This window comes from Anser brachyrhynchus (assembly GCF_964034855.1).
Source record: "Anser brachyrhynchus genome assembly, chromosome: 7".
NCBI classification, from domain to species: domain Eukaryota; kingdom Metazoa; phylum Chordata; class Aves; order Anseriformes; family Anatidae; genus Anser; species Anser brachyrhynchus.
This window is the reverse complement of record NC_137701.1, coordinates 20,276,526-20,303,281: the sequence shown is the minus strand read 5'-3', so window position 1 is coordinate 20,303,281 and position 26,756 is coordinate 20,276,526. Positions and strand designations below refer to the sequence as shown.

At 38.9% G+C, this 26,756-nt stretch overlaps 2 protein-coding genes across 9 annotated transcripts in view; both read right to left on the bottom strand.

The window, feature by feature from the left end:
• Positions 1-20,828, bottom strand: part of LOC308198464 (neurabin-1-like) — a 52,180-nt gene extending 31,352 nt beyond the window's left edge. Inside the window, exons 1-5 of one of the 6 annotated variants that reach the window (XM_080600863.1) lie at positions 20,637-20,828; positions 19,012-19,145; positions 13,063-13,178; positions 9,451-11,281; positions 288-420 (exon numbers count right to left, since the gene is read on the bottom strand). In XM_080600863.1, coding sequence (XP_080456989.1) covers positions 288-420; positions 9,451-11,058 — 1,741 coding nt within the window. In that variant the 5' untranslated portion in view covers positions 11,059-11,281; positions 13,063-13,178; positions 19,012-19,145; positions 20,637-20,828. Of the gene's footprint in view, positions 1-287; positions 421-9,450; positions 11,282-11,683; positions 12,305-13,062; positions 13,214-19,011; positions 19,146-20,636 lie in introns of those variants that run through there. The other 5 variants (XM_080600864.1, XM_080600862.1, XM_080600865.1 and 2 more) reach the window with 5 other exon arrangements.
• A 2,373-nt stretch (positions 20,829-23,201) lies between these two features.
• Positions 23,202-26,756, bottom strand: part of LOC308198474 (uncharacterized protein) — a 65,401-nt gene continuing 61,846 nt past the window's right edge. For all 3 annotated transcript variants that reach the window (XM_080600912.1, XM_080600913.1, XM_080600915.1), the window contains 2 exons: positions 25,903-26,050; positions 23,202-25,004 (listed from right to left, as the gene is read on the bottom strand). The gene's annotated coding sequence lies outside the window, so the exon portion shown is untranslated. The remainder of the gene's footprint in view (positions 25,005-25,902; positions 26,051-26,756) is intronic.

Sequence of the window (26,756 nt, the reverse complement as noted above, 5' to 3'; positions counted from 1 at the left end):
TGGTATTTGAAAAGAGTTCAAGTATTTATGAATTGCATATATTCTGGTGCAGATCTGCCACTCATTAATGCATCCTTCATAACTTTAATTATTACACTTTGCACTTAGTGGAGGCCTGTCCATTTAAAGTTCACTATGTTCAGCAGAACTAGCCATAAATGAAAGCTGCAACATACATTCAAAAATTCAGGACCCAAATTGAGCAGAAGTACAGTTTATAAAATAATGCTTTATATTTTGTGCCCATAGTATCTTTTACAGGCAAATATTCAAGGTTTGGTTCACACCTTTTTCGATTTCCACAGGAAACACTTCCATTTTTTCCACTCTTTTCTCAAGTTCGTACTCAGCTGAGGCTGCTACAGGGTCAACTTCTTCATTACGTCTATCGTAATCTTCATTTGAGTAAGTACTGAAAACCTAAGAAAGGTAACAAAAAATATTTTAGAGTTCTCCCACTCTCCTCCAAACATGATATAATCAAAAGAAAATTGCTTAAATTAATTTAAGGAAATTCAAGTGGTATTTTTAAAGATTCCATTTTCTAAGACAGTCACTGATTTAGTAAGTACTGCTGCTGTAAGACAGTTCCCAGCTTGCACAGAAGTAACTTTTTAGAAGTTTCAAAACAATTACTTAAGCACTTTTTATATTGTAAATACACCGAGTATTTTATAGAAATCAAAGGAATCATCATCTCTCCTTTGATATAGTATGACTTTTTTAGAACGCCATTTTCCCAAATCCTTCTCTTCTCCCTTCCCCCCATACCATCTGCCAATTACAGTGCCTCAACCAGATGTAGTTTTCCGATTTTGCAGGGAATCCTGTGGTTTCCCAGGAAAAGGAAATGCCTTGTTACATGTTACTATTTTTAGTAAGCACTCCAGCTGAATTTCTGAATTCTTTAAAAAATAGATAAACAAATAACACGTATAATGAGTATTAAAACAGAAATCTAGAAAGGAAGAATGAGCTACATGTAATATGCTTAATTCTACTTATCAACATGTTAGTTAATTATATTCAAATCCATACATTAGGGGAAAAGAAAATCATATTCCCTCCTTATACTTGGAAGTCTCATGGAATTTGCCCATCTTGATGCAAAATTAATTGCTCATAAGAATTTATCACCTGACAGGAATGGATCATAGAATTTAAAATTAGGTTCAAGCAATGTTTATAATTGTTATACATAACGTAATAGCAGCACAAACATGCATATGCAAATGAAGACTACTAACATTTACACACACTAGCTCCTTGAGGAAAAACCTTTCCTAAATCAAGACTAAATCATTAGAAGAAAGAATTCATACTCTTCTCTTAAAATGACAGATGGAAAGTGTGCAAGGACACCTAGGTAACATTCTAAAAATCACAATCCCACAATTAAGAGAAGATAGAGCTGTTTCAAAATAGTAATAAAAAGCCTGACTCGGGAAAAATAATTTTGAGGAAGAACATAAATTTACAAAGAATAGAGGAAAAACAACACTGATGATATACAACCAGAAGCCAAACACTGCAGCAACAAAAAGAAAGAGCACACTACAAAACCTATGGTCAAGGGCAAAAGGCTGAAGTTCTTGTTGTGCACATGTGGAATCATAACATAGTATTCATCTTTTATTAGACAGAAACAGTAAAATTCCTGATACTAATGTAAAAAACACAGAACAGTTCAGTGAGGTTTTTTTTTTTTCCTGCCAAGCAGCAAAAGTAATATTAGACACAGTGGATAATAAATAACATAAATTACAAGTTGCACAGTTTAGGAGACTGATGAGAAAGCCAAACAGTTCATCCCTGCACTGTGTCTGGCAGGGTTTAGTCACTAAATCAAACACATTAAGAACAAAAGAAATGCTAATCTTACTATTTAGAAGGCATTGCTAACTAGAGATAGTAAAATTGTTAGTGTGCAAGAGGAAAAAACAAAAGACAAAAAACATGGTATTTCTTCTAAATATTCTCTCTTCTAAAAGGCAGGATGATGGGAACTGTCGTATTTACTCCAGGTCACTAGTATGTTAATCATGTAAAAAAAAATACTGAAAAGAAGTACTTTTACATAAGAATAGAGAGCTTGTATTTACCTTCCTTAGTACTGTTGGACTATAGAAACATTTTAACTTCTAATCAATCTTCAAATAGCATTGAAATTCCAGAGACTAAAAAAAATAAGTTAGCTTTCAAAAACAACAAGCAGCACTGAGGACTCTGACATTAGGCTACCTGACCAAGCTGATATTAACCATTATTACTAAAGAATAAAATATGGCAATTATATAAAACCCCATAAATATTTTAACAGAAGTTAACCAAACAGTTCCCATTTACCTTTTAGAACATTACAAGTTAAAGCAGTAAAGATAACTGCAGCTTGGGTAAGCTACTCTTTTATGACACCCAGCGCGCCAGACTGTTGTGAGGATTTAACCCAGTTCAGTCAGCAGCACCACCACCTACTTACTGTCAGCTACCTGCAGGATGCGTTTTTTGAGGACTCACAGAAGGGACTGAAGGTCAACTTGCCCAACCTCCCTGCTCAAGCAGGGCCAGCTGGTATTGCACTCAAGTGATATTTTTAAAAGAGGTGCTTTAGTAAACACAAGTTACTGTCTCAACACAGTAGAAAACAAGTGAGTTTTACAAGCCAGAAGGTTAGCCTAACATCAATACCTTCTGGATCCAGTCAAGCTAATAAATGATGAAAAAAATAATTTCTTTTTACCCTCTAGTCCTCTTTTCTTCAGAATGAATAAAAATAATTTGAAGTTATTATGAAGTAAGTTCTCACAGACTGCTGAATGTTTAAGAACTATTTTAATTAAACTTCTAAGATAAATACCTGGAAATTTTCAAATATATACTTAGTCCTTGAAGAGCAAATATGTTTAGTTGGAGACAGAACAAACTGCATTCATTATACTAGGAGAATGAATCACTTTTGGAATGCAAAATTCAGTTAATCTCTGTCTAAAAGATACTGCCATTCAGCTACTGTTATCATACAGAACTAAAAATCTCCAATGTATCACCTTGGTTCTACCACACAAAAGAGTATTATCACAGAAAACCAACGATAACCTCACTTAACTCAAAGTCTTAGCAGCACTTAAAAACCTCTTCTTAAAAACTATGCTAGTTTTAGCAGAATTGTAATTATTTTTAGAAGGAAAACCCTTCAGGTAAGTTTTGCTTGCACAAAACTGTTATCGAGTCATAAAACACAGCCCAAAGGCTGTCACTCCTGTATTCGTTTCTACTACGTAGATTTTGTGCATGAGCAAAAGGAAAATGTTACAAAGGCAATTAAAAAGTAAGAAAACAACAACTGCCTAAAAGGTTTCCCAACTAATTAGAATGGAAGCGATTTCAACATCGCTTTTAAATTCTACTATGATATTGTAATACTTGCTGAAAAGCATAGCATGTAGCATCTACAAAAGCAGTTAAAGTAACACTTAAGAGCTGAGAGAGAGGCACTAAAGTGTTACTGACACCTGTACCTAGAGACCATGCCAAGCAATGGCTCCCCCACTTGGTTCTTATTTCTTCTGAAATACAATTCTTACTTTGAACATTCCAGCTTACTGACACTCAGTAAAGCCATACATTCAAGATTCAAGCTATGGTTCAGAGAAAGTTACCTCATAATGAACAGTTTCAGTGTTTCAAATGGATCACCTCTGCGAAGCCTGGCAAGATGTTAAGTACTCAGGCAAACATGAATAATCATTTGAAACAGTAGCACTGAAGTATAATGTACACTCTACAGTTTACTCTTACAATCTCCCTCTTCAGTTAAAGCAGACATCACATTACCACTATGTTATTCTCTCTTGTTTCTGAAAGCTACAAAGTTGGTATTTTTATTACTATAACTTGTTGTATTTTAAGTGAAAAGTGACTATATCTGATTTAAATCAATTCATGCAATCAGATGCTTTAAATCAGCAAGCAGAAATACCCTGTCCAACTGTTTTCTTTTTATTGTTTGTTCAGTATTTACACTTTTCTTCCTAATTGATTCAGAATGGTTGGTAAGTGTTGAACAGGTGGACATTATACATCATTACATTTGATGTAGCATTTGCTGTTACCAAAGAGGCGGACTGGCAGGCTGTGCATTCTTATGGGTTTGATTGTGTAGCTCTGCTCAACTTTATCAAAAACCAGCAAACACGCACAAAAACCAGGTTAGTTTACATAAAGGCATAAGGACAACCTTGCTCCTGATCCTCAGTACAATTTCACAGTCAAAACCTAACTCAATTTATCTGAGACAACAGTAACATACATTTCAAACTCTTTTAGCAAACAGAATTCTAACAATATCGAAAGCAGAATGTCAATTAAAACTAACAATAGATCAGTATTTACAAAATAAGTCTCTTAACCAAAAGGTTAACCAGAATGACTTTGTTCCCTGCTATCAACACTAAAAGTAAAAGCAAAACCTACCAATTGTTTTATACAATTGGTTACATAGTATTGAATTGCTGAGAGGATGACTTAAGAACACAAATATTGAAGGTTTCTGAACAGCACCAGCATGTCAAAAACCGTGACAAACTTAATGAGTAATCCCATGAGTCCACTGACAGACGCTTACCAAACCAATAACTTTCACATCACCCTCCATATCTTTTTCTTACTTTCCATTCTTAGGTTTCTGCTGTACTGTCCCATCCCTGGCGCTGGCCTCTCTTCCAAAGGCACTTGAAATGCCCAAATAATCCATTGTTGTATATAGAATACAAAAGGGATCATTCGTTTTTTCCAACTCTCAAAATGCAAACTACAAGTTTCAGCTATTGCCTGTTCATGCTTTCATATCAGCCTAGGTTGAGTATCCGCAGGTGCTAACAGCAGCCATCATCAAAAAGATGCTGAATCTTTCAGCAGCTTAACTGTTGAGCTAATGAACTTGTATTCTACACATCTGCTTATCTCTGCCTGCACTCTCCATAATAATCTCACCTCCTCTGTTACTCCTCCTGTGTCACCACCTCCTCAGGGTTTCTTCTGCCTACATGCACCTTCTTCCTCTAGTTAATATCTAGTTAATATCCATGATTTTTAGCGTCCTACACTGTTAAGTCAGCCAGCAGGAACTGCCATAATCTCAGATGCAGGCAAAATACAACCAAACTATGTTCAAAAACTTTTTTTTTGGTGAAATTAATTGAAAAATACCGTGGAGAGTATAATAAGTTCAAGATAAAAGTATGAAGAAAAGTTGTAGGGACAAGACTGTTACAATGTTAAGGTACAAATATTGGATTGTTGACACAAGTGATAAACAGAGTTTCAAAACACCTAAAATCTGTGAGTTAAAAACAAATTGTCATTGCAAAAGATCTCAAACAAAACCCAATGGAAACAAACTTACCCTACTTGTGTCAGACAAAACAACAACAGCAAAAAGATGACTGCCATGTGCAAAGCAATTCTGTTTGTCTACTCTCAAACCAAATTTCTATTTTCCTGAATCAGCCTACATCTATGTCACACATTTGTCTCTTACTGCTACAGAAGTATTTTACTGAAGTGCTTCACCAATGGTTGACAGTTGACCATTTATGCAGTCATCAATCATTCTCTATTTATTGAAGACACTCGAGGGTCTGGGAGTCTTCCACCAGCTAGTGTACTTTGATTCCCTTTCTGTGTATAAAATCCAGGAGTGTAGAAGTTACAGTTACAGAAAAAAAGAGGGTGTATGAAACTGAAGCACTACTCTGAAACATTTTGTTAAAGCTGTGTTCAGGAGAATACACATTAACCTAGAAAAAAACATGCATCTCCTAAAAGCACATTTATAGATATGCTGTTATACACAAAATCTAATTCAAGTTTATCTAAATTTAGTGTTTCATGAACTTCCACCGTGAGTAGTCCTGTACTAAAAAGACTGAACAGTATGCCAGCCTGAACAAGATTACTACTATTTGTATCCCAGCTGTACCTAAAACAGCCCTAATTGCTGTGCGGAATAAATGGCATTATGAAGGGTTTGCAAATTCTCTCAAAAGCAGCTGATACTTGGTTGCTTAGAACAACATACAAGATATGAAACTACATTTCTTTAGTTAAGAAAAAAGTTTAAACTTTTTCTCAACTGTGACAAGTATCAAAATAAAGCCTTTTTGAAGCTTTTTGTTGCTATTTTTATTTTTTGATTTATTTTAAGCCGTGTTCTTCACTTAATCTTCATTCTTCATTTACTCACAGAGCTGGGGACAGACACTCCCATACAACATAAGCTGGGCAACACTGCAAATCAAACAGACCTACAGAAGCGAATAGTAGCTGCATTACCTTTTCAGTTTACCTGAGCTATACAATTTCTAAGGATCATAAATCATTACAGAGCTTAGTCGCAGGGCTATTGAAGGTTTTGTGGACAAAGTTTAACACAGTCAGAGGTAAAGACACCTCAAGAAGTCAATTTGGAAACAGGCATTTGTTTTACCGACAGAAAGTTTCAGAATTACAAGTGTCAAACAGCACTCTGTCATTACACCTATGCTAATTAAAGCCTTTCAAGGTGATCAAATAACTGAAAGCGGGTTTAATCTCTACATTACAAAAGCATAGTGAAATGTAAGGCACAACAGCACAGTTACCTGACATTATTTGCACTGTTCATAATGCTGATTGCTTACACAGTTTACTGAGAAAACTTTAGGATGAAGACAAATTCAGTTCCCTTGCAGATACCTTGGACAGCTGAGTGTACTTTACATTCCTTATTGGCTTCTTATGTGGCAACAAGAGACTAAAAATAGCCCGTGTACCATAACACAAACCCAATCTGCCAGTGAAGTTCTGCTAATAACTGTACAGGATCACTCTCTTCACTACGGCAGGAAAAACAAACAACGCTCCTTAAGGCCTGCAGAGATCAAACAGCAGCAGTCAGGTCACACATGGCATGTAAGAAATCTTCCCAGGCATTTATCATCAGCTTCTACAGAACTGAAACCTTTGTTTTTAAAAAGCCTCATCTATGCCTACTTTCACAGGCACAGAGCAACTCCAAATAACGTAGTATTTACATAATTATGTTCCATCTTTCCTGAAATTACCAGTTTGATTTATGTCCTTATGCCCTGCTACTGATGTCAACAGTCACAGACCTCCAGCATGGGTCAGACACAGTGTTAACGGCGTTAGCTTCATTCTGCATCCCTTGGGAGCTCCAGTCTTTCTTTTACACAAAAGCCTTGCCAATCTTACAAGTGACCAGAAACTTCTAAACAGAGATATTAATCAAGTTCTCTTTGCTATTGTAGCATATACACAGGCACCCTAAAAACAGTGTTTAAGTTGTATCCACCACCTACGCACAGTTCTAACCTTCCCTTTGAGCGCATCAAGTGCAATGGTCAGAGCTCCATCACTGCCAAGTCTCAGTGACCTGAAAATGTGTTTTTTCTTACCCAAACACCTTCTGAATGGTTTGAATTTTCCACATCAGACTCCTGCTAAACAGCAGCCATACTTCTCTCAGCTTTATTTAGACAAGTAAGTTAGTTGGAGACACTTCTCACTACACCAGCACTCTAAGCTGTGGTGGGGTAACTTTCTGTTACCACTCAGGATTTTTTACCTTCCAGAATGTGCTTAAAAAAAAAAAAAAGAACTGGAGGAAGAAAGTTCACTGGCCGCATTGCTATTATGGACAGCTTATTCTGCCAATCCAAAAGTCAGGCATCATGGTAATAACAATGTTATTTTCATGGAAAAAAAGTACACTAACAGTTGCTACTGAGTTCATCTCTTCATTGTGTAATTGATTATCTGGTAGAGGTTGGTTCTGGTGGCTTTCAGAGGAGCAGCTGCAATTGAATAGCGCTAGTTACCAAAACCTGAGCTTTGTCCACATGAGAATTCCCATCACGGTTGGCACTATTAATGCTTTGAACTAGATCTGTCATGGCCGTAACCAAGAATGCAGGAAAAGACTGTTACAGCCACTGCTTCTAGGTGGATTTCAGCAAAGATAAACCCTGCCTACAGCAGAAAACCAGCCAGCAGGGAACTAACGCACATTTACAGCAGACCAACACTGCACTCTTCCACTTTGTTGTGACACGGAGGCGCACAAATGCATGGGGAAAATGGACTGATGCCCCTTGGGCTCTCTCGCAGCCCTTGCTGCACTCATTATGCAGCTTCCAGTAGTGGCACTCCCCCTTCCATGCTCCAGCTCACCACTGAGACAGCATCAACTACAAGAAAGCCATATAAAGCCATCCTGTCTATGGAAGAACTATAAAAACAAACGCATGAAACAAAACTCATACTTTGCCACACCCAAAACATTTCCTGGGGTACAGCACTGGTGTGCCTTCATCACACTGGGAAATTACAGCTCTCTGCTGCAGGAACTAGAGGAGTCAGCAGAGTTCTTACATCACTCTGATCAGTACAAAGTTTAAAAAAAAAAAAAAGCTTTATTAAAGATGACAGCATAAAAAAAACCACACTGTTTTATTGTAGATTATATTTTTCATTCATGTAACAGTAGAAGAAAAAGAGTGTGCTTGAGAAAGCCTGGACAGTTTCCAATTCCATCTTGTTCCTCTTCTCCCAGTACTCCCAAACTTTAGGTGGGATTAGAATAACTGCAGCCTGCAACAAGACTACAGGTAAACGGGGTTTGTGCTGCGGAATGACTTTGTTCATTCTGGGGATATTTTGGGTGACTGAAGAACAGATCCCTAAACCTTTTCAGTTTGTTAGCAGTGTACCTTACACTACTTCTCATTATTAAATCTGCCTTGTATATCCTATTTCCACAACTCTGTAACCCCAAAATACTCATAACAGTAATATTCTTACAGAATATTCACCACACCAATATAAACATCATGTTATAACGTATTACTTATATATATTATATAATATATATTACAGAAAATTCTATAATCTTAAATAACAGGAACCAGACATTTGATATTTTCTCACAATTAAGTCTGAAAATACCTGAAATTGAATCTGAAGGTTTATTTTTTTTAAGAAAAACTTCTGCACACAAAGTAATACTGACGAAGTCTTTCCTAATGCAATGCCACAACTGTGGACAAATGAAAGCAACTATTAAGGGTCATGTGTCTGTATCTGTTCCTAAAAGTTAGCATTCCTAAAATTGCCCAGTAAGCAAGTGAAATCTCACACATCTTACTATACTATTAATTAAGGTTCTGGGATTTAGAAGTCACTCGTGACTAACTTCAACTTTTCTCTTGTTCAGAAAACCAAGCAATTCTAAGTAAAAGCCATAAAGTCACACTTTCTAAGGTGCTGTTAGAACTTCGGGGAAAAGAAACACACACACACAAAAATAGAAACACTTCAAAAATGTAATTCCTATCTATTTTTGATTGCAAAACAATGAAAAACAAAAAACAAAACAAACAAAAAACTTACCTTAATAGGAGCTGTTGAGAACTTGACTTTTCGGTCTGGCTCAGGATCTTCCTCTTCAGAAAGTCCAGGAAATTCCTCATATTCACTGTCGTACATATACTCCTCCTCTCCCTCCAAAATTTCTTTGCCTTCAGGCCCTTGGTTTTCTGGCTCTGTGCCCCTATCATCATCAAAAGCTGCATTTTCTATTCCAAAAGCGCTGAAGTTCTCCCTCTGCTTTTCCACTGCTTGTTCCTCATCTTCTTCAGGATCCCCTTCCCGCTCTAGAACACCCTGACCTTGTGTAACTGGACCATCCTTCCCAGACATCCCATCTCTCACTTCTTCCTGATTGGTCTCACTGCTTTCTGCAAACTCTTCTACTACCTCCAAGGAATAGTCACTCCTTTTCCCTTCCTGTGCTTGGTATTTGAGCAGCTGATCCTCATAAACAACATGATCTTTCTCCAAACCTTCTTTTTCATGCCCTGAGGTTTCATCTTGCACAGCCAGCTCCACACAAGTCCCCTCCGTGGGGGAAACCCATGAGAAAACAGTCTCTGTTCTCCACTTTGCCTCCTGACCAGGTACACTGCTCATATCCTGCAGGCTTCTCTCAAGCACCAGTTGCTCTTTCTTATCTTTTTCAAGTACCTCACTCGGCTCATCTCGGACGGTCACAGGCACTTGGGTGGACGCAGTCTTCTCTGGACATTTTTCAACAGCAGCAGATGAATCCAAACCGCAGGGTTCTCTCAAATGGTCCTGATTCGGACTATCATTTTTGGAAATTTCTTTGGATTCTTCAGTATCACTGTCACCCAGGAAGCTTTCCAGCCTCCTGGAAATGGGTCCTGCATTCAGGAAGGAGGATTTGGAAGCATTATTGGGATGTTGCTGCCTCAACTCATTACCTTGATTTTCGACTTTCTCCAGCGCAGCTGGAGGACTGACTTCGGTATTAAAACTGAAGTGGTCCCCCACGCTGCTGCAGTCAGAAGCAGAGCCATGTCTCCTCTTATCTTCATTTTTTTCACATTTGCTGGGAGAATATCTGTCCACTGAGCTTCGCTGTTTTATATTTCTCTCAAATAGCTTCCTCGTCTCCGAAAACTTTTCTGCCAAGGCAACTTTGTCCAAGTCTGCCTCGTCATTGCTACGGGTGACCTTGTCGGCAGTAGAAGGCACAGACAATGAATCCACAGGACTGCTGTTGGGGCTGGTACTTGTATTGTGGAGATTATTTTTTTGGACAATGAGGAAAGATGGGCTACCTGGAGAAGGTCCATATTCAGCTGCTGTGGTCCGGCTGATTAATTTGGTCTCAGCAGGTGGACTGCTTTCACAAGAGGGTGTGGAAGCGGAGCCTCCCATTTGCAGAAACATATTTTTGATCTTGTGAACCCTATTGCCATAAGTGGCAGCCCTCCCTCGACTGTGTGGGTCATTTCCCCCGCCATTGGAAGAGGCGCTCAGCTTCTGCTGCAAGCCTGTTTTGTTGGAAGTGTTTTCAGGATTGTTTACTCCATCAAAAGAGCATTTGATAGCATGGAAGTCAGATTTATAGGCATTGCGGTGTGGAGAAGCACTTCTTAAAGTCCTTTCCCCTTTGCCCTCAGTTTTCATCATTGTCAGAGACAGACCTCCCTTGACTCCTCGAGAACGGGAAGGAAACCTCAGGGGCACAAAGCTTCCAACACCAGGCAGCGTGGCTCCTACGGAAGATCTGGAAGGCGGCCACCCAGCGAGCCTCCACGCTCACATCGAGCCGGGCTGCGCGCGCAAGAAATCACAACGCGCAAACGGCCACACCGGCTGGCAGCTCCGCGGATCCCGGTGTCCTGAAAGCCATCTGCGGGGACACACAGAGTTTTAATTAACTCGGGACCTGGCAGCGCGTGTGACACGAATCCCAAACTTGCCGCTCCGCGGGGCGGGGAGGGCGGCGGGAGCCCCCCCGGCGGCCGCCGAGGGCCGGAGCCCATTGTGTGCGCCCCGCTGCCCGCCGGGGGGGGACGCGGCGGCGCCGGGCTGCCCTCACGGCCGCCAACGGCCGCCAGCGGCCGGGCCTTGTCCGCCCGGCCCTTCCTGCCGCCCCGCCGGGCCCGGGCCGGGCCGAGGCGAGGCGGAGGGGCCCCGGTGCCCGCGGGCAGCCCGGAAGGGAGGCAGGGAGGGAAGGAGCGGCGAGTTTCGGCCCCGAGCCGCGGCTCCCCCCGCCCCGGCACCTCGCCCCAAACTTTCCGAGCCAGCCTACCTGGGGGCGGGGGTCCCGCCGGCTCCTTCCCCTCAGCGCCGCTGGCCGCCCAGCGGCCGCCCGCACCACGCCATCGCCGGCCGCCGCCGCCGCCCCGCGCTCCCGGCTCCTCACTCCACCTTCCGGCCCCCGCTCGCTGCCTCCTCTCCCGCCGCTCAGCGCCCTCCTCCGCGCTGTGTGCCGGGCCCGCCCGCGCGCTCTCACACAAAGGAGAGGGAGCGGCGGGCGCGCCCCCGTTCCTCTCAGCGCGTGTGGGGGGGAGAGGGGACGGGGGGCGCGCCCGGGCCTGAGGGCAGCGCCCGGCCCTACCGCGCCGCGCCGGCCTCGGGGTGCCGCCGGGGCTGCTCGGGCACACGCGGGGCTGCCGCGGCCCCGGCTCGTGAGGGCGAGTCCCGGCAGCTGGGGCGGCGGGCGCTGCGAGGCGGAAGCGAAGGGAATGCCAACTATTCCGGGTTTTTCCTCCCTTCCTTCTAAAAGCCGTGCTACGTTAGCCCTTCCCAAGGCCCTCGGGGCTCCGCGGGCACCTGCCGCCGGTACCGGGCGGTGAGGTGAGGGGAGGTGTGCCTGTCCCCCCGCCTGCCCCCCGCAGCAGCTTCCGAGGGCTCTGGAAAGGATGGATGCCCGTCGTCGGTAGCCTCGGGCAGTACTAATCATAGAATCATTAGGGTTGGAAAAGACCTCCAAGATCATCTGGTCCAACCATCACCCTACTGCCAAGGTCACACACTAAACCGCGTCCCTAAGCGCCAGGTCCAACTGTTGTGTACATCCAGCTCTCCTGCTTGGTAGTCCAAATAAAAAACCACCGGCTTCAGCCTATCTGTCTGCGCGCAGCCAGAGACAGAACTTGGATTACTCACCAGTACCTACCGCCTGCTTGGCACATACATAAATCACACAAAATAATTAAGACAGCACTAAAGGAAAGAAACAGAGTACCTGGAATCAATCAATAACTGACACGAAGTATTAAAAGGAAAAGAAATTTAACAGTATTCTGTATTCTTGCCCTGTGGGAAAGTCCAAAATTTGAAATTCTTCATTCCAAATTCAACTAACTGTGAATTTCCAATGGAACAAAAATTTTAGTGATGCATTTTAGAAGAGCCAAAGTGACGTTTCATTTCATCTGGTAGCTACCAGTTATTCAGTCTCCCAAACTTTTTCTAATGCTTCATTTCTTCTAACACAAAGTGGGGATGAAATTCTTGAGGCTTTCTTCTCTGTTTTCAAATGTTGTTGGGACAATGGCATTTCACCAAGACCTGCCTGTAGCAGTCTTAGATACATTTGGAAATACTTTAAATAACATTTTAATTTCAATAGTTTCAAGCTAACAGTGACACATGTTTCTTAGTTTGAGAATACATAAGTCTTACCTAGTACAAAGTAGCATTGATCTTTCTCCCACGTGTTCCTCAGTTAGTTTTTCATAAGGTTTGTAGGTTGGGTTGAAATAATACAAGGCTTAAGCACCATCTTTCAATACACAGGGCTGTAAGAGAATACAAAGGAAATGTTCTTTACACAAAACAAAGGTAAATGCAAGGTTGCTCTGCAGTCTGATCGCTGGGTGAAGACCTTTCTGTGTACTGCTTAGGGAGTCTGCCAGGATGTAGGAGGCAGTTCAAAGAAAAACAAAGGCAGAGCACAGGAACAACAAAACAGCAAAGCCCAAAGCAGCTCTAACTGCCCAGGGAAGTGAGAGGCCTTTGTATTGGGTGCTGGCTAAAGGAGGCTGGAGCAGGAAAATACTCTCCTGTTTTGAATTCTCCTGTGCTTGAGAAAGCAAGAATTCTAAATACAGATCATGGACACAAATTTAATTGCATCAAAGATGTCTTTAAAAAAAATAAAATCCCATTCTATACATACAGGTTATTTTGGTTAGTCATGCTGGTTGAAGGGACAATATTTATCGGGGTCGATTATTTTTCAGTGAGGAAAGACTCTGAACTGTATTCTAGGTTAAGTGATATGAAGGAAATAATAGAACTGTTCACAGAAACAATGATTAACAAGATCAGAAGAATTCAAGATAAAGAGCTCTGGAATTTGAGCAAGAAGTCTGGGAAGGTGAAGTAGTTTGGGATTTCATCATAGCTCAAAATGCAATAACCCAGGAAGAGTATCTTACAGATTCAGTCTGTAGAGGCTTCCTTGAAAGATGGTGAAACAATGGTGAGTAAGCAAATGGTCTGCACTGAGCAAGAAGCATTTACATTTTGTCATCTGAGCCTATTAAAAAAAAAAAAGTTTCAAGGCGGACATTGGCTACTCAAAATCTTCTTGGGGAAAAGAAATCAATGCTGCAGTATATGAACTCATGAATCAAATGAAGACAAAGAGGAAAGTGTTTCCGAGACAAAAAGAAAATTTAGGGCACTTCTGCAAACACAGTTGATCAAACTGCCAATGAGGTGCAGTTTATTGCAGTATTCGCTCCGATTACAAAGGCATATCATGAAGAAGGAAGCTGTTTCAATGGTCATCAGAGAATGATGAAATGTCTTCTGAATGGAATAATGTTCTCGTGACTATTCCTGTCTTGGTTAACTATTTCAAAACCCCTTTCCTACTGGACATACATGCCTGTGCTTATGGTTTGAGGGTAATGTTGGCAAAGGAACAACTGGCATTCCCCACGAGAACATCAAAAGAGTGTCTAAAACAGAATTGAACAGGGAAAAAGACTCTTGGGAGTAGCTAAAATGTGGCACGTATTTAGTGGTCTGGGTTAATATGTATAGATACTGGAGGAGTCAACTGCTGCTGTTCATTCAAGATGAACAAAACAAACCATTAAGCACATGTTCTACACCAAAAAAAGACAAAATGCAAAGCAGCTTGGAAACTGATAAGCTAAGATTTCTACTCTTAGTTTTTAAAATTAGAAATGGCTTTTCTTAAAAAAACAAAAAACAAAAACAAAAAAACAACCAACCAACCTGAATATATCCTAACTGATGAGATCATAAATTTCTCCTCTTAGGCCCATTCTGACCTTAATGAGACTCCATACAAGCACAAGGAGTGGGAGGAAAAAACACTGATTCTAGAGAAGGTGGCTACTAGAAGTTCGAAACTGGTCATCACACCATGAAGATACTTTAACCAACTCAGGAAAATGTTGGTTTTAAGTTTTACAGAAACTGATAATCTTGAGCAAGCGGCACTGGTGAGGGGCTGGGTTGTAAGACTCCCTTTCTCATTGCCACTTTATTGATCCCTATAACTGACTGGGCCGAACACTGTTGATATGGAGAGAGTGCCTCACAGGAAAAGCACAGCTCAGCTGTCAGGGTAACAGTTTAATATTGTTAAAGCCAGGGATCAACTGAGCTGAAGAAGCCTGCATGAGACAAAACCATGTCTTCAGCATTAAGTAAAAGTTAATTCTCTGAACTTTAACTTAGTTGAAGTTATCTGCTTTAACCACATGTTAGTTTTATCATGTGATCTGAACTGCAATCTCACCAAATATGTATTTAATCTGTGTAACATTAGTTTCATCAGCAGTTTTAAGTAGAACACCTAAGTGTTCATTTTAAACTTTTGCAAAAAGCCAGGAATAGAAGGATTAATTAAGCACTCGGAGCTTCACAAGTATTTCTGTAGGTTTTTGAAGTTGTTTTTTGAAAGAAAATATTTTTCTATCATTTAGGAGTAATTAGAATGACCTGGAAGTGTTTCAGTCATACTTGGTATAAGTTGAACAGTAATTCTGAGTTTGAAGAACAGCCTAAAAGTTTGAAGGACAATTTTGTGATGACTGTCATTAGAAGAAAGTTACCTGCAATTTTATACGACTAACTGTGTAAAATACAAAACTAATAAATTAGTATTTTAAACTTATTACTTCATATCACTCCTTCAAAAAATAAAACAGAACTAAAGTCCAAAATGGCATTTAATGGTCAATGTCATCTGCTCAATAAAAGAAGCAAAAAAAAATCAGAGCAGATGAGAAGACAAGTCTTTTTGTGAAGGCAGTGAGGCAATGACTGCAGACAGATATGGGACAAAAATCTGCAATAAAGAAGCTCAGGGACTAGATACAGTCAAATAGATAAAGGACATCTTCAACATTAAGGAGGTGGACCAGCTAGGCTGCCATACAGTACCACACAAAATAAGGTTGTAAAGATATAAAGGGTAGAGGAAAGCAAGGAACAAAAAACAAAACAAAACAAACCAAACAAAACAAAACAGACCACCAGTAGTGTAAAAGTTACAGTATGTAATGGTAAACTAGACCACATTTTGGAATGGGATTCCCCTAGCAGCTTGCATCTTGTGTAGAACATTGCAGCTGCACAGCAGGACCCTAAAGATTACAAGTGTTGCAGATGAAGAAATGCTCTAAAGACAGGAGCTAATTAGGTTTGACTCAGTTTCATTTGAATTGCTGTGTATAACGTGACAATTACTTTACTGCATGCCAGCAGCGCCACAGAGGAAGCCTGCAACACCACTATTTGTCTTTGCTATTGTATATGATGAAATATACGTTCAATACTTATTTTCATTTCTAAAGCTAGAACCACAGTGCTTGGGGTAAGTTAGTGCCTGCTCCAGGTTTTATTTCTCCTCCCTTAAGCTGCTCCCCAGTATATTCAAGAAGCATTTGGTAAAAATACAATAGTTCAATCTGAAATGGCTAACAACAGTGCTGTAATCCTGCTGCTTTATTCTTTGCTTCTCCTTCTATTGTCACCTCTGAGTCTTCCACATTCTCCCATTCCTTGTATTCAGCTGTCACCTGAGCCAAATTATAAACAAAAAGAGAGAACTGTGCTTACGGCTATTTTATAGGTCCGCTATGAAATATAAATCCTGTAGCTCACATTATGATCAAGAAAAAATGGGCTATAGTACAAACCCTAAGAAGCCTTTTATTATTATTATTGCAAGTAAGTAAAAAAAATATATTGTTGCAAGCAAACCAGTTAGAAAACTATTACTCTGAGTACTGAGTACTGATACTATTAACAAGGTGTTAATACTCACTACTGAAGTACTCAGCTTGCCTGGTTGTCATTGCAGTAGTATTTCAGCCTCAACAAACTCTAAACATGGGATAAGAAGTGGAATTTTAGAAGCAAAGAAGCTCCAGTGAGGTTCTGCCACCCCATAGCAGGGCTGCCCTCTCTCATTCCCAAATGCGTCTGTCATGCAAAGCTCTAGGGAGGGGCAATTCTGTTGAATAATACACATCAGTGCCTATCTTGCTGGATTAATTTTCATAAATCAGCACTTTCTTTTCTGCTTGCTCACTAAGAGCTAGGTCCTTCAAGGATAGGGCTGTCTACAGAAGGGTAAAGCCAATTAATAACTAGTTCTGTCTTTCTTCTACAGCCCACCCACCATGCTGTTCCCCAGAAATCCTGTGAATTAATACCCTGACCAAATATTCTGGCCACAGAACCACAAACGTTAAATGAAGGTTGATGGAACATCACTGAAACCTGCACTGAGCGCTGCTGGCCTGCCAGCACGTTACTAACGATTTTTGCAAGCTAACATTACCTTACACTACAGCTCCAGAGCACACTGGAGAAAACATTCAAAGAATCTCTTAAGTCCTGAGTCTCCAGAATCTTCTGAGCCTCAAGGTAAAATACCAGCAGTTGAATTTCAAAGCTGCATCAAATAAATAAATAAATAAATAAATAAAAAGTCTTTATTGCCAGGAAGGCTGAACAGAAAATGCTTATGACAAGCCCCATTCCTGAAGTGTCCAAACCCCCAGAGCCACTTGCCACAGTGGCAAACTCATGAAAGAAAATGAAGTGGGGGTGGGAAGAAATGACAATGTAGAATTCTGTGAAACAGTGTTTTGAGAACATACTGATTTCCTCAAGCATAATAAGCAGATGTTAGCGTGACAAGAAGGCAGGAGGTGTTAATAAGAGCAATGCCAATAAAACCCGCTGGAACAAAAAAGTTCCTCAGTGCATTTTTCAGCCTGATAACTGGAGTGCTGGTGACATAGTTTTATAGGATTTACAGGAATTTAGCAAATAAAGTTTGTGGTTATTGTTGATTTTACTGATTTCCAATGCAAGAAAGCTTTTGCTGTCACAATGTCTGCCTGTTTCTGAGTGTCTCCTACTCTGCAAGGACTTTTGAAAACTGACCAACTGGTTCAACCAGATTTGACACAGGCTGAGAGTTTCCAACAATAATTATGCTCCTACAAGTTTTGCAAAAATAGGCAGCCACAGAGAAGAGGAAGAAAGAACTTGTAAGATCAGTCAAGGGAAAGGTTACAGTAAGAGATCACTCCTTATAAGCCACTGGAGAATCCCATACAAGCCACACAAGACAGAAAGCTGATGAATGTATCAGTCAGAATAAAAGCCTCATTTTGAAGTTGTATCTTTTTAAAAGCAGAAATCAGTCAACCAAGAGACACACGTTGGGAGGATGAACAGCTTCTTTAATTCTTGAGTTCACAGCACAATTTCTCATTTAGATGTGTTAGTTTCTGCCCAACCAAGCAGTTTTAATACAAAACCTAAAATGTTTCTATACAATAAAAGTGTAATCTCTGTCTTAATTATAATCAGGAAGCCTATGAGAATCATATGAAATATTTCATGTCCATACACAGCTATGTGCATTAAAAAAATTCTTTAAAATGTATGTTGTTTCATAGTATGCTTAGGAACTCACTCTATAAAAAGGTCTGTATCACAGTTATATATATTTATGAATATATAAAAACACGCTTAGGAATGTATTTCTGAGTTATGAGAAAACCTTAAATCTTTTGACAGTTAGTCCTTAGAAGTATCTTAATTTTAATATTCAAATTCCCTAGTTTTTTTAAAAATCTGACGGTAAAGAGACATGTATACAGAGATTATGTTTAGATTAGAATATAAAGCTAAACCAATGCAAACCAAAAACATTCTAATTGCTTATTTTTTTACCGAACTAATAGTTATATTAGAAAATGGAGAAGGGAGAAGTACAATCTTACACATAGGTAAGTTGTTTCCTTGAATTACCTATAATTTCAAATAAATAAGGCAGTATTTTGAAATTCCATCAGTACAAGAGCTCCCTGTCATCGTCTAGGTTTAGAATATTAAACAAACAATCAAAAAACCACAGCAAACCAACAAGGTTACAAAAACAGAAGAAAAATATGAAGTAAATTCAGGTTCAAAAATTCAGCTAGTTTCTTAGATATGTAAGGCTGAATTCTGTGAGGGTTAATTGTGCAAATTAAAATTAAAAGGCGGAAATAAAACAGAAGGTAGAATTTATGTATACAGTATAAATTACAAAACAAAGAGAAAATAACTTTAATCTGATACCTGATTAATTTTGATACCCAGGACAATATTCATGATGGTTCCTTGCATCATACTATAAAACATGCCATTTGCAAGCCTTATGTAGACAGAAAATAGGAATCGGTTGCTCACCACCAGATGCATCTGCAATTATGCTGGAAATGTAAGGAAAATACATTAAAGAAAGGCATTTATGCAAATACTAAATTCACATCAACATTTTCAGAGAAATTGTAAGTATTTTCCAAATCTGTGAATCTGTAAAATAGCTTTAAAGGTAAAAATATATTAACAGACCAAAACATAACGAGCCCCAGTAATTAGGGCTTATTTCAATGCTCTCAAATAAAAACATTCAGTTTATCTTTTGAAAATAAAGTTCTCACTTAAAAATATTTTAGAGGGCAAAATAATTGTAAAGAAAATATTTTGCATTAAGACAAGCTGATTTTTTTTAGAAAAAAACAAAAAAAATCTGTTTCACTTGAACTGAACTGTATTTTTCTTCGTTTTTAATTTAGCTTTTGAATCCAATAATGTATTGTCCAGATGTACCAAGAAATAACAATCTTATGACTGAAGTCTTTCCTACTATAACTACAACAAGCAAGTAGAAAAAGGAAATCCACATTACTTGTTTGCTTGGATTTCTGGAATCTATCAGAAACAATCACAGAGCCTCACACTACTCTTATAAACTACGACTGAAAAAAATACATTGTAGGAGATTAATTTCCTCTTCAATGCCTGGTGAATAGGAGGCATTACCTCCTTCTGGGCTGAAGAAAGATATGCCAGCCACCTGTTCAAAAATATTATCTAATTTAAAAACTTTTGACATATGTTTGTATTCAAGTGTCACTCTTAGAATCGTTCTAAGAATTTCATTATCTGCTGGCGGATTATCAGCATTGCAATGCTACCGCTACGGGATTCACCTTGACAGTATATTGATTCAATCAGACACATTTAAGATGTATATCAGTACCCTCTGGGAAGATAAACAAAGTGTCCGTTTCTTTTATTGGTAGGTCAAATTTCTAATCTAACAGGAGCTGAAACCAGCCTGGCTGATTTCCTAGACTTCACAGCTGGAGCTACTTTAGAATTAGGTTCCTAGGTTTTATGACTGCAAAGCTGCTGGCTTATTTTGCACTTATTTTTGGAACAGAAGTATGAGAAGCTATTCACAGTGGCTTACAATTTAGGAAATACCATTAACAATTAACTACAAAACTAAGGGACCCTTATATTAAACATACTCTAGAAACAAACTGTTTGAAGATCAATCCTATAACATTCTCAATATTATTTTCTAAATATACAGGCCACATTCTTACAGTAAAAGCCAATGGGGATGTACCCCTGTAAGGGATGAAACATTTGTTTCTTTATCTTTATTTAGGCAACAATATAGTACTACTATTGGCCATAAACAATTTATTACCTTCAAAAGATTCTGTCCCAGCTTTTGGTATACCCTTACATCACGATCCTGAAGATTTTCCACTAATACATTAAACAAGGCAAGTGTCTCAGGGATTAATCCAAAGTACACTGAAATCATTGAAAAATCACCTTCCCCCTGAAATAAATGTGCTTCTGGTGAGGTTTGGGTCTGTTTAACAATGACCCCACATACTCACTCGATATATCTTTGCCTCCAAGCCAGCACCAGGCGAGTGGTTTGCCATCACTTATGCAATCGGGAACGATGAGCTGGCGAGGCAGCAGTGCTCCACTGGCACTCAGGAGGCCAAGTCTCAAATGTAACAGCATGGGAAGCAAAACTGGGCGATTGTCAAGTACGCTGAATCATAGGAAATGAAAGAGAACTTTGCTTTCATTATAGACTTGCTCCACACTGTAGTTTAAGCCTCTAATCATAGACTTACAGCATGGCTGAGCCTGAAAAGTAATACTTTAATATGATCATAACAACTGCAGTTTAAGTTACAGAAAAGCTGATTAGAGCAACTTGTTTTAAACATGAAAATAAAACCATAGAGCTGCTCACATGGATGTCTTATGGGGCGAGTGGATGAGCACAGCAAAACATCACAAGACGTAACAGGAAGGACAGTAAAATCAACAGAACATTTGCCTTGAGGCACAACCTAGCCCTAATGTATTTATTATACCTATAGCTGTAGCTGTGTATTCACATACCAAACAGCAGACAGATGGAGATCATAGCGCTGCAGCAAAGCATGCTGGCAAAGTAAATTATGCTGTGTTTGTAATCATATCTTTCCAAAGATGTGATTCCTAGTGAGATTTTGGAAGTGTCTATCTCAACACTTAGACTCACCAGCAAAAAGCGAGTCCTTGTGTGCTTGCAGCTCATCTGTCCCATTTCCAGATCACAAAACAAGCTGGTGTGCATTTGGTTGGCCTGTTTTAACATTATGGACGTACACTGGATGATTCTGGCCGTGAACCTTTCCAATGAGTCTTCCCCCAGTTCATGGGCTGACATTCCAAACCACTGAGCTTTTTTAAGCAGCTGCCAATTTCCTAATATCAGAAATAGTCAGAAAAATCTTTCTTGCTCCCAAGCACCTAAATTTTTTCCCAAAATTATTTCTGAGATGTAGACTAGCAACGTTTAGCTTTGCAGTTATAAAAGACCAATAACATGTCTACTTGCACTTTAAGTCTTTGAGAAATGGGAGATTTTTTTCTTACTGTTACTTTTCAGCATTTATTTTCTGGCCTGACAGGCTTCTCAATACAGCCTAAAGTAAGAATTTTAAACAAATAAAACTTATGCAGGGCACTTTCTGGATCATTTTACTTTCATTGGTTTGATCTTTTTTCTATGTTGTGAGAGCTTTGAACACAAGGGTCTAACAACCCAGGTTTTCAGGAAAGATACAAGAATCAGTTCCATAAACATAGCAAACCCCTTAAAAACTATTCCAAAAATAGAATCTTTGAAGCATGTGTGAAATATACAAAAAGCATGTGATGTGGAAAAGAAGTTGCATATATGGCAATACGCCACGCTCTACTAACAAATGAAGTTGCTTTTACTTAACATTCAGTTCACATTAGACTTTACAGATGTTCCAAATGTGAGCACGTTAACTCTGCTAGAATTAGACTCTTCATGGCCTCACCATGTAATAGGGCTCCTCTGTGAGCCACAGACTTTACATTCTGCAAACTGTTCACATTCTGAAACTAAAAAAAAAAAAAATAAAAAATGAAGAATTCTTTAAGTCACTGCCTCTTCAAAATAAGATACTGTGACTCAAAACCCCTTCAAATCAGTGCAAAAATACTTAGTCACCCATTTGAGGTGATGATGTTCATGAGAAAAAACTATAATCAACCACAGCTGTGGCCTTTGTTATGTTTTCTGCACCTTCTTGAACTTCATGCAATCAGCTAGGTATCAGGACTAAAATAATCAGAACACTCTTTTCTTCTTATTTCAAAATTAATTGGAGACACAAAATAAGAAACTTTCAATTCAGAACCAGATGAATTTTTTGATGGTTGACCGTTAAGAAAAACTTTAATCACTGAAAAATTACCAGCTTCCCATGGCAGTTATTTCTATTCCTGACATTGTTTTGGAAAAACAGTTTTGGAAAATATCCGTGCAAAAGAAAGCGCTTAGACACAGACTTGATTTAAAGCCAACAGGTATATCTGGCTTGTTTTTTCTGGGCTTACAGAGTCCCCAGTCTAAGGAGCAGATTCAATGTTTGTGTAGATACTAAGCCTGAAAACCTATTCCAACCCTCTGTTTTATCCAGCAGGTACAGCCATCAAAGTGGTCTCATCACACCTCAATGAAAATAGTTGTTCTACGGAACACGCTTTGATGTACTGTGTAAATTTACTATGCAACCCATAGCTTCATTTTTATCTTCACCAAAAACTGTATTTTATCCAATTTTGGAGGTTTCCTTCTGTTATGCAGCCATTTCATTAGCCTGTCTAGACCACAATGTGAGGTCATCATCATACCATCTGTTAAACTTGTTTGGGTTAGTGTGTCTACAATTCAAGTCAGCTCAAATGTTATTAGAACGTCCTTAAAAATGAATGTAAATCGGACTCATACTTTCCAAGCACACTATGGGTAATAGATCTTCTATTACAGGTAATACAGGTAGTATTTTACCATAGGTTTATGATAGAGGTATTCAGAAGCCATTTCAAGCTAATCTTGTAATATCTTCATCTGTTCTATCATAGTTTCCATGCTTTTCTTCCCTGAATGTCAAATCAACATATCATGGATGAAATGAAAAATGATCTTCCTGTCCCTGTATTACTTCTGAAATACACAAGCTTAATGTTTCTAACATAAGACATATTACTTTGCATAAACAACATAATATGTAGTCACCTCTCTTTGATCTGATTAGTGTCAAGATACTCTCATTCCAGGTTTATTACAAGTAAGATTACCTGAACAGAAATATAAGAACTGTGGCATTCTATATTCGAACTTCTGAACTAAGTTGCACCAAAAGATGAAAACAAAAATTTAGAGTGCTTTGCAATAAAGGCATCGACAGGTGTTTTCTGTTCATGCCTTCATCCAGGTTCTCCACTCTGTAGGTATATTTTAAGTATTTCTGTACCTGCCAACGGCAGATAATTCAGCAACAGATGTGGAAAATTTCTCTGCACTTGTTACTTACTTCTGCTCTGTCCTGGAATGATAGGTCACAAAAGGAGTTCAGTTCCAGTTCTGGTTTTGGCTTTTTTTTCCCTTTCTTTTAAAGATGTCATCTAATATCATAAGAGTAAGAGAGAAGATGAGTTTTGAATATTGAAATTAAACTTGCCCATTAGCCTCTTGGAAATAATTTAGTGGTTGGCCTGAGACACTGAAGTATTTTCAAGGCTAAGGAAGAGTGAAATAGTAACAATTCCAATATTTATCCAGAGGAATTTCCTGGACCTAGAGCTGAGAAGACTTTATTATGTATGAAGACGTATTTAGCACTGCTCTTTACAGAGAATGAAAAATCCACTACTATTTTTTGCTTTTCTCTATAGCATTTGTAACTACCACTGATGACTTAAGAATCTGTTTTATAATCTATGAAGCCTTGCACTTGCTGAGAATGATGCAAAAGTAGTCTTTGCAGTGATGTATCTATTGCTATGTGCCTGCTTTCCTCTTATTCCGCAGGCCTCTGCCTCTGTTGGATATCATCAGAAACAGGATATGGGTCATCTACTACTGGCTATTGTTGGAGTCAGGATCCTGGGATGATCTCATAGAGCTATTCTGGTGTTCCTTCTTTCCTTGGGCTTTTGAAAGGCTGTTCTTCAAATAAAAAATACACGCTGGGTTAGGAAAACCACCTGGGATTAGAATGAATGGGTTGAGGTAAAACTCAGCCCTATGTTTGATCAAATACTCAACAAAGAAAGTTTTTGTGAGCTACAACCAGAAGTGCATGTAGGTGCAAACACGGAGCCAGACCCAATGCAAAGCAGTCACAGTTTATGGCTGGATAGCCTTAGCCTGTGAATCCTTGCAAATATGCTCCTGTTGGAAATAATCTGCAGCCTGTTCAGATAGAGATTAAGATGAGATAAAGGAGTGGATTCACATGAAAATCATCATATTTGACTGAGGAGGAATGCCTGTAATCTGAAGACAAACACCATAAATAACAGCTAGATTTTGACACTCTTGTTGACATTGAATAGTACCTTGCATATACCAGCCCATGACCTCAGTCAGACGACGGGAGAGGGAAGGCACTACTTAGTGCATGTTGCAAAGACATCAGTTTGGCCCTCTGTCTGTGACTCTGGTGTTTTAGGACATACAGATTAATTGAAGGCAGAACTTGCAAGCTTGTTTAGTTTGATGTTAACAGAAGCAAGAGATAGAAGACTTAGGTTGGATTTACCTTCCAATGAACAGTATTTGCCTTGCCAGTAACATATGTGCTTTGCAGGTGAAGGTGAAGAAACAGACCAAGTGAGGGCTTCTTTATCACATTTTCCAAAAGGCTGTTTAACACCTTATTCTATGAAGAAATAAAACAACATTTGAAGTAAAACATTATATCTAAACTGCTCTGTCAATGTACAATACTCTAAGAACAACAGAAAGATATATGTGAATGTTACTCTCACTAAAATAACATTAGTAAATACTGGACAATTTTGTAAAAGAAAAAGAGTAGTAGGTTGTGTATTTTTTTTGCATCTTACTACTTATTAAAAATAGAACTATTTTTTTATAAATACTAGATGGAGAAATAATACTAAAATAGTATTAGTTAAATTTCTTGTGAAGTTATTTTTTTGAAATGAACATTTTACAATCATTGCTGTTAGCTGTATGATCTGCTTGTTTTCAAGGAAACCTAGACTGCATCCATCAGTATACCATATTCTCATTAAAACAAAACAAAACAAAAAATATATTTAAGTTTTTATCTGAATGGTGAACAAGCAGCCTTCAAGTCCACCTGCAGAAAGGAAAATCCATTTTGGGAAGAAAACTGAAACATTCCTAGACATTTCCACAGGTACAAATTAGGTACTCAGTTATATCTTTTTAAATTGTATTGTCTTAGATATTTTAATTATGTTGACATTTTGGGAACTCTTTCTTGTTAGGAAAACTTATGTTAATGAAAAAAATATATTTTCAAATTGTCTCAAATGTACTTAGTACAATTCACATCCATTTTTTAGAGGAAAAACTTTTATTTTTTATCAACATTATCAACACTTTCAATACTTGTTCCACACTTTCACACTTGTTCCAAAACACAATATTCTGTTAGAATTTGGAGTGGGAGATGGGAATTAGCACAAAGACATGGTCTTCAGTTATAATATAGCACTGGAGCTACCCAGGAACCCTTCATCTTGGCAGGGATGCCAGTATATATCATCTGTGTGTATCTGAAGTACCTGTGTCATGGCAGCACAAAAATACTTTGCTTCAGTGCCCCAGGGAATGGAGAATAACTGTGCTTGGAGTTCTGAGGGAGTGTGGATGTCTCGTCTTTGCATCCAGTCTCCTTAATAAGAAAACTCATGTTGCTCATTGCTGAACTCTCTGTACAAGGGAGTAAACAGACATATTATTTGGCTAGCTCAGCTTCTTTATTACTTTCCCTGCCCTCTGTCTTGTCAAACTGAGAAATGATTTCCATGACTTTTAGAATAGCTGGTGCAAAAGAGAAAGTTGCCATTTCAGCAAGAATGTTGCAGGACCAGATTATTTTCACATTTTCTCAGGGGAGGGAATATGCAACAACCTCTCAACCATGCCCCTGAAATGTCTTCTTCTTTAAGCAAGTTTTGCATTTAAATTGCCTAGAGAGATGTATATTAGCAGATATATCCTAATTTAAAGAGCAGAAAATTCCCAGATTGTGCACAGACACATTAGTAAGTAATCTGTTCATTCCTTTGCTAACAAATCCTATTAGTTCACTTCAAAATGCCTTCATCTTCTTAAACTACAGTAATGCCTCTCTGTTCTGAGAGCCAGTATGAACTGATACCATTTTTGGGAGGCTGTGATTTTCAGCTGGCAGGAAATGAATGAAATCAAGGGAAAAAAAAAGTTGATTTTGTGCCAGTGCTTGGGTATCAGTTCTGCCAATTGACTGTCATCTACTACTAGCAGATGTGCTATAAAAAGAGATGAAATTCATTGTTAGCACATTGCTTGATGGCCAAGGCCAATTACAGAAGGGAGACTTGAGCTTTTTAATAAAAGAATTTGCATATGGAAATCACACATATTTCCATATAGT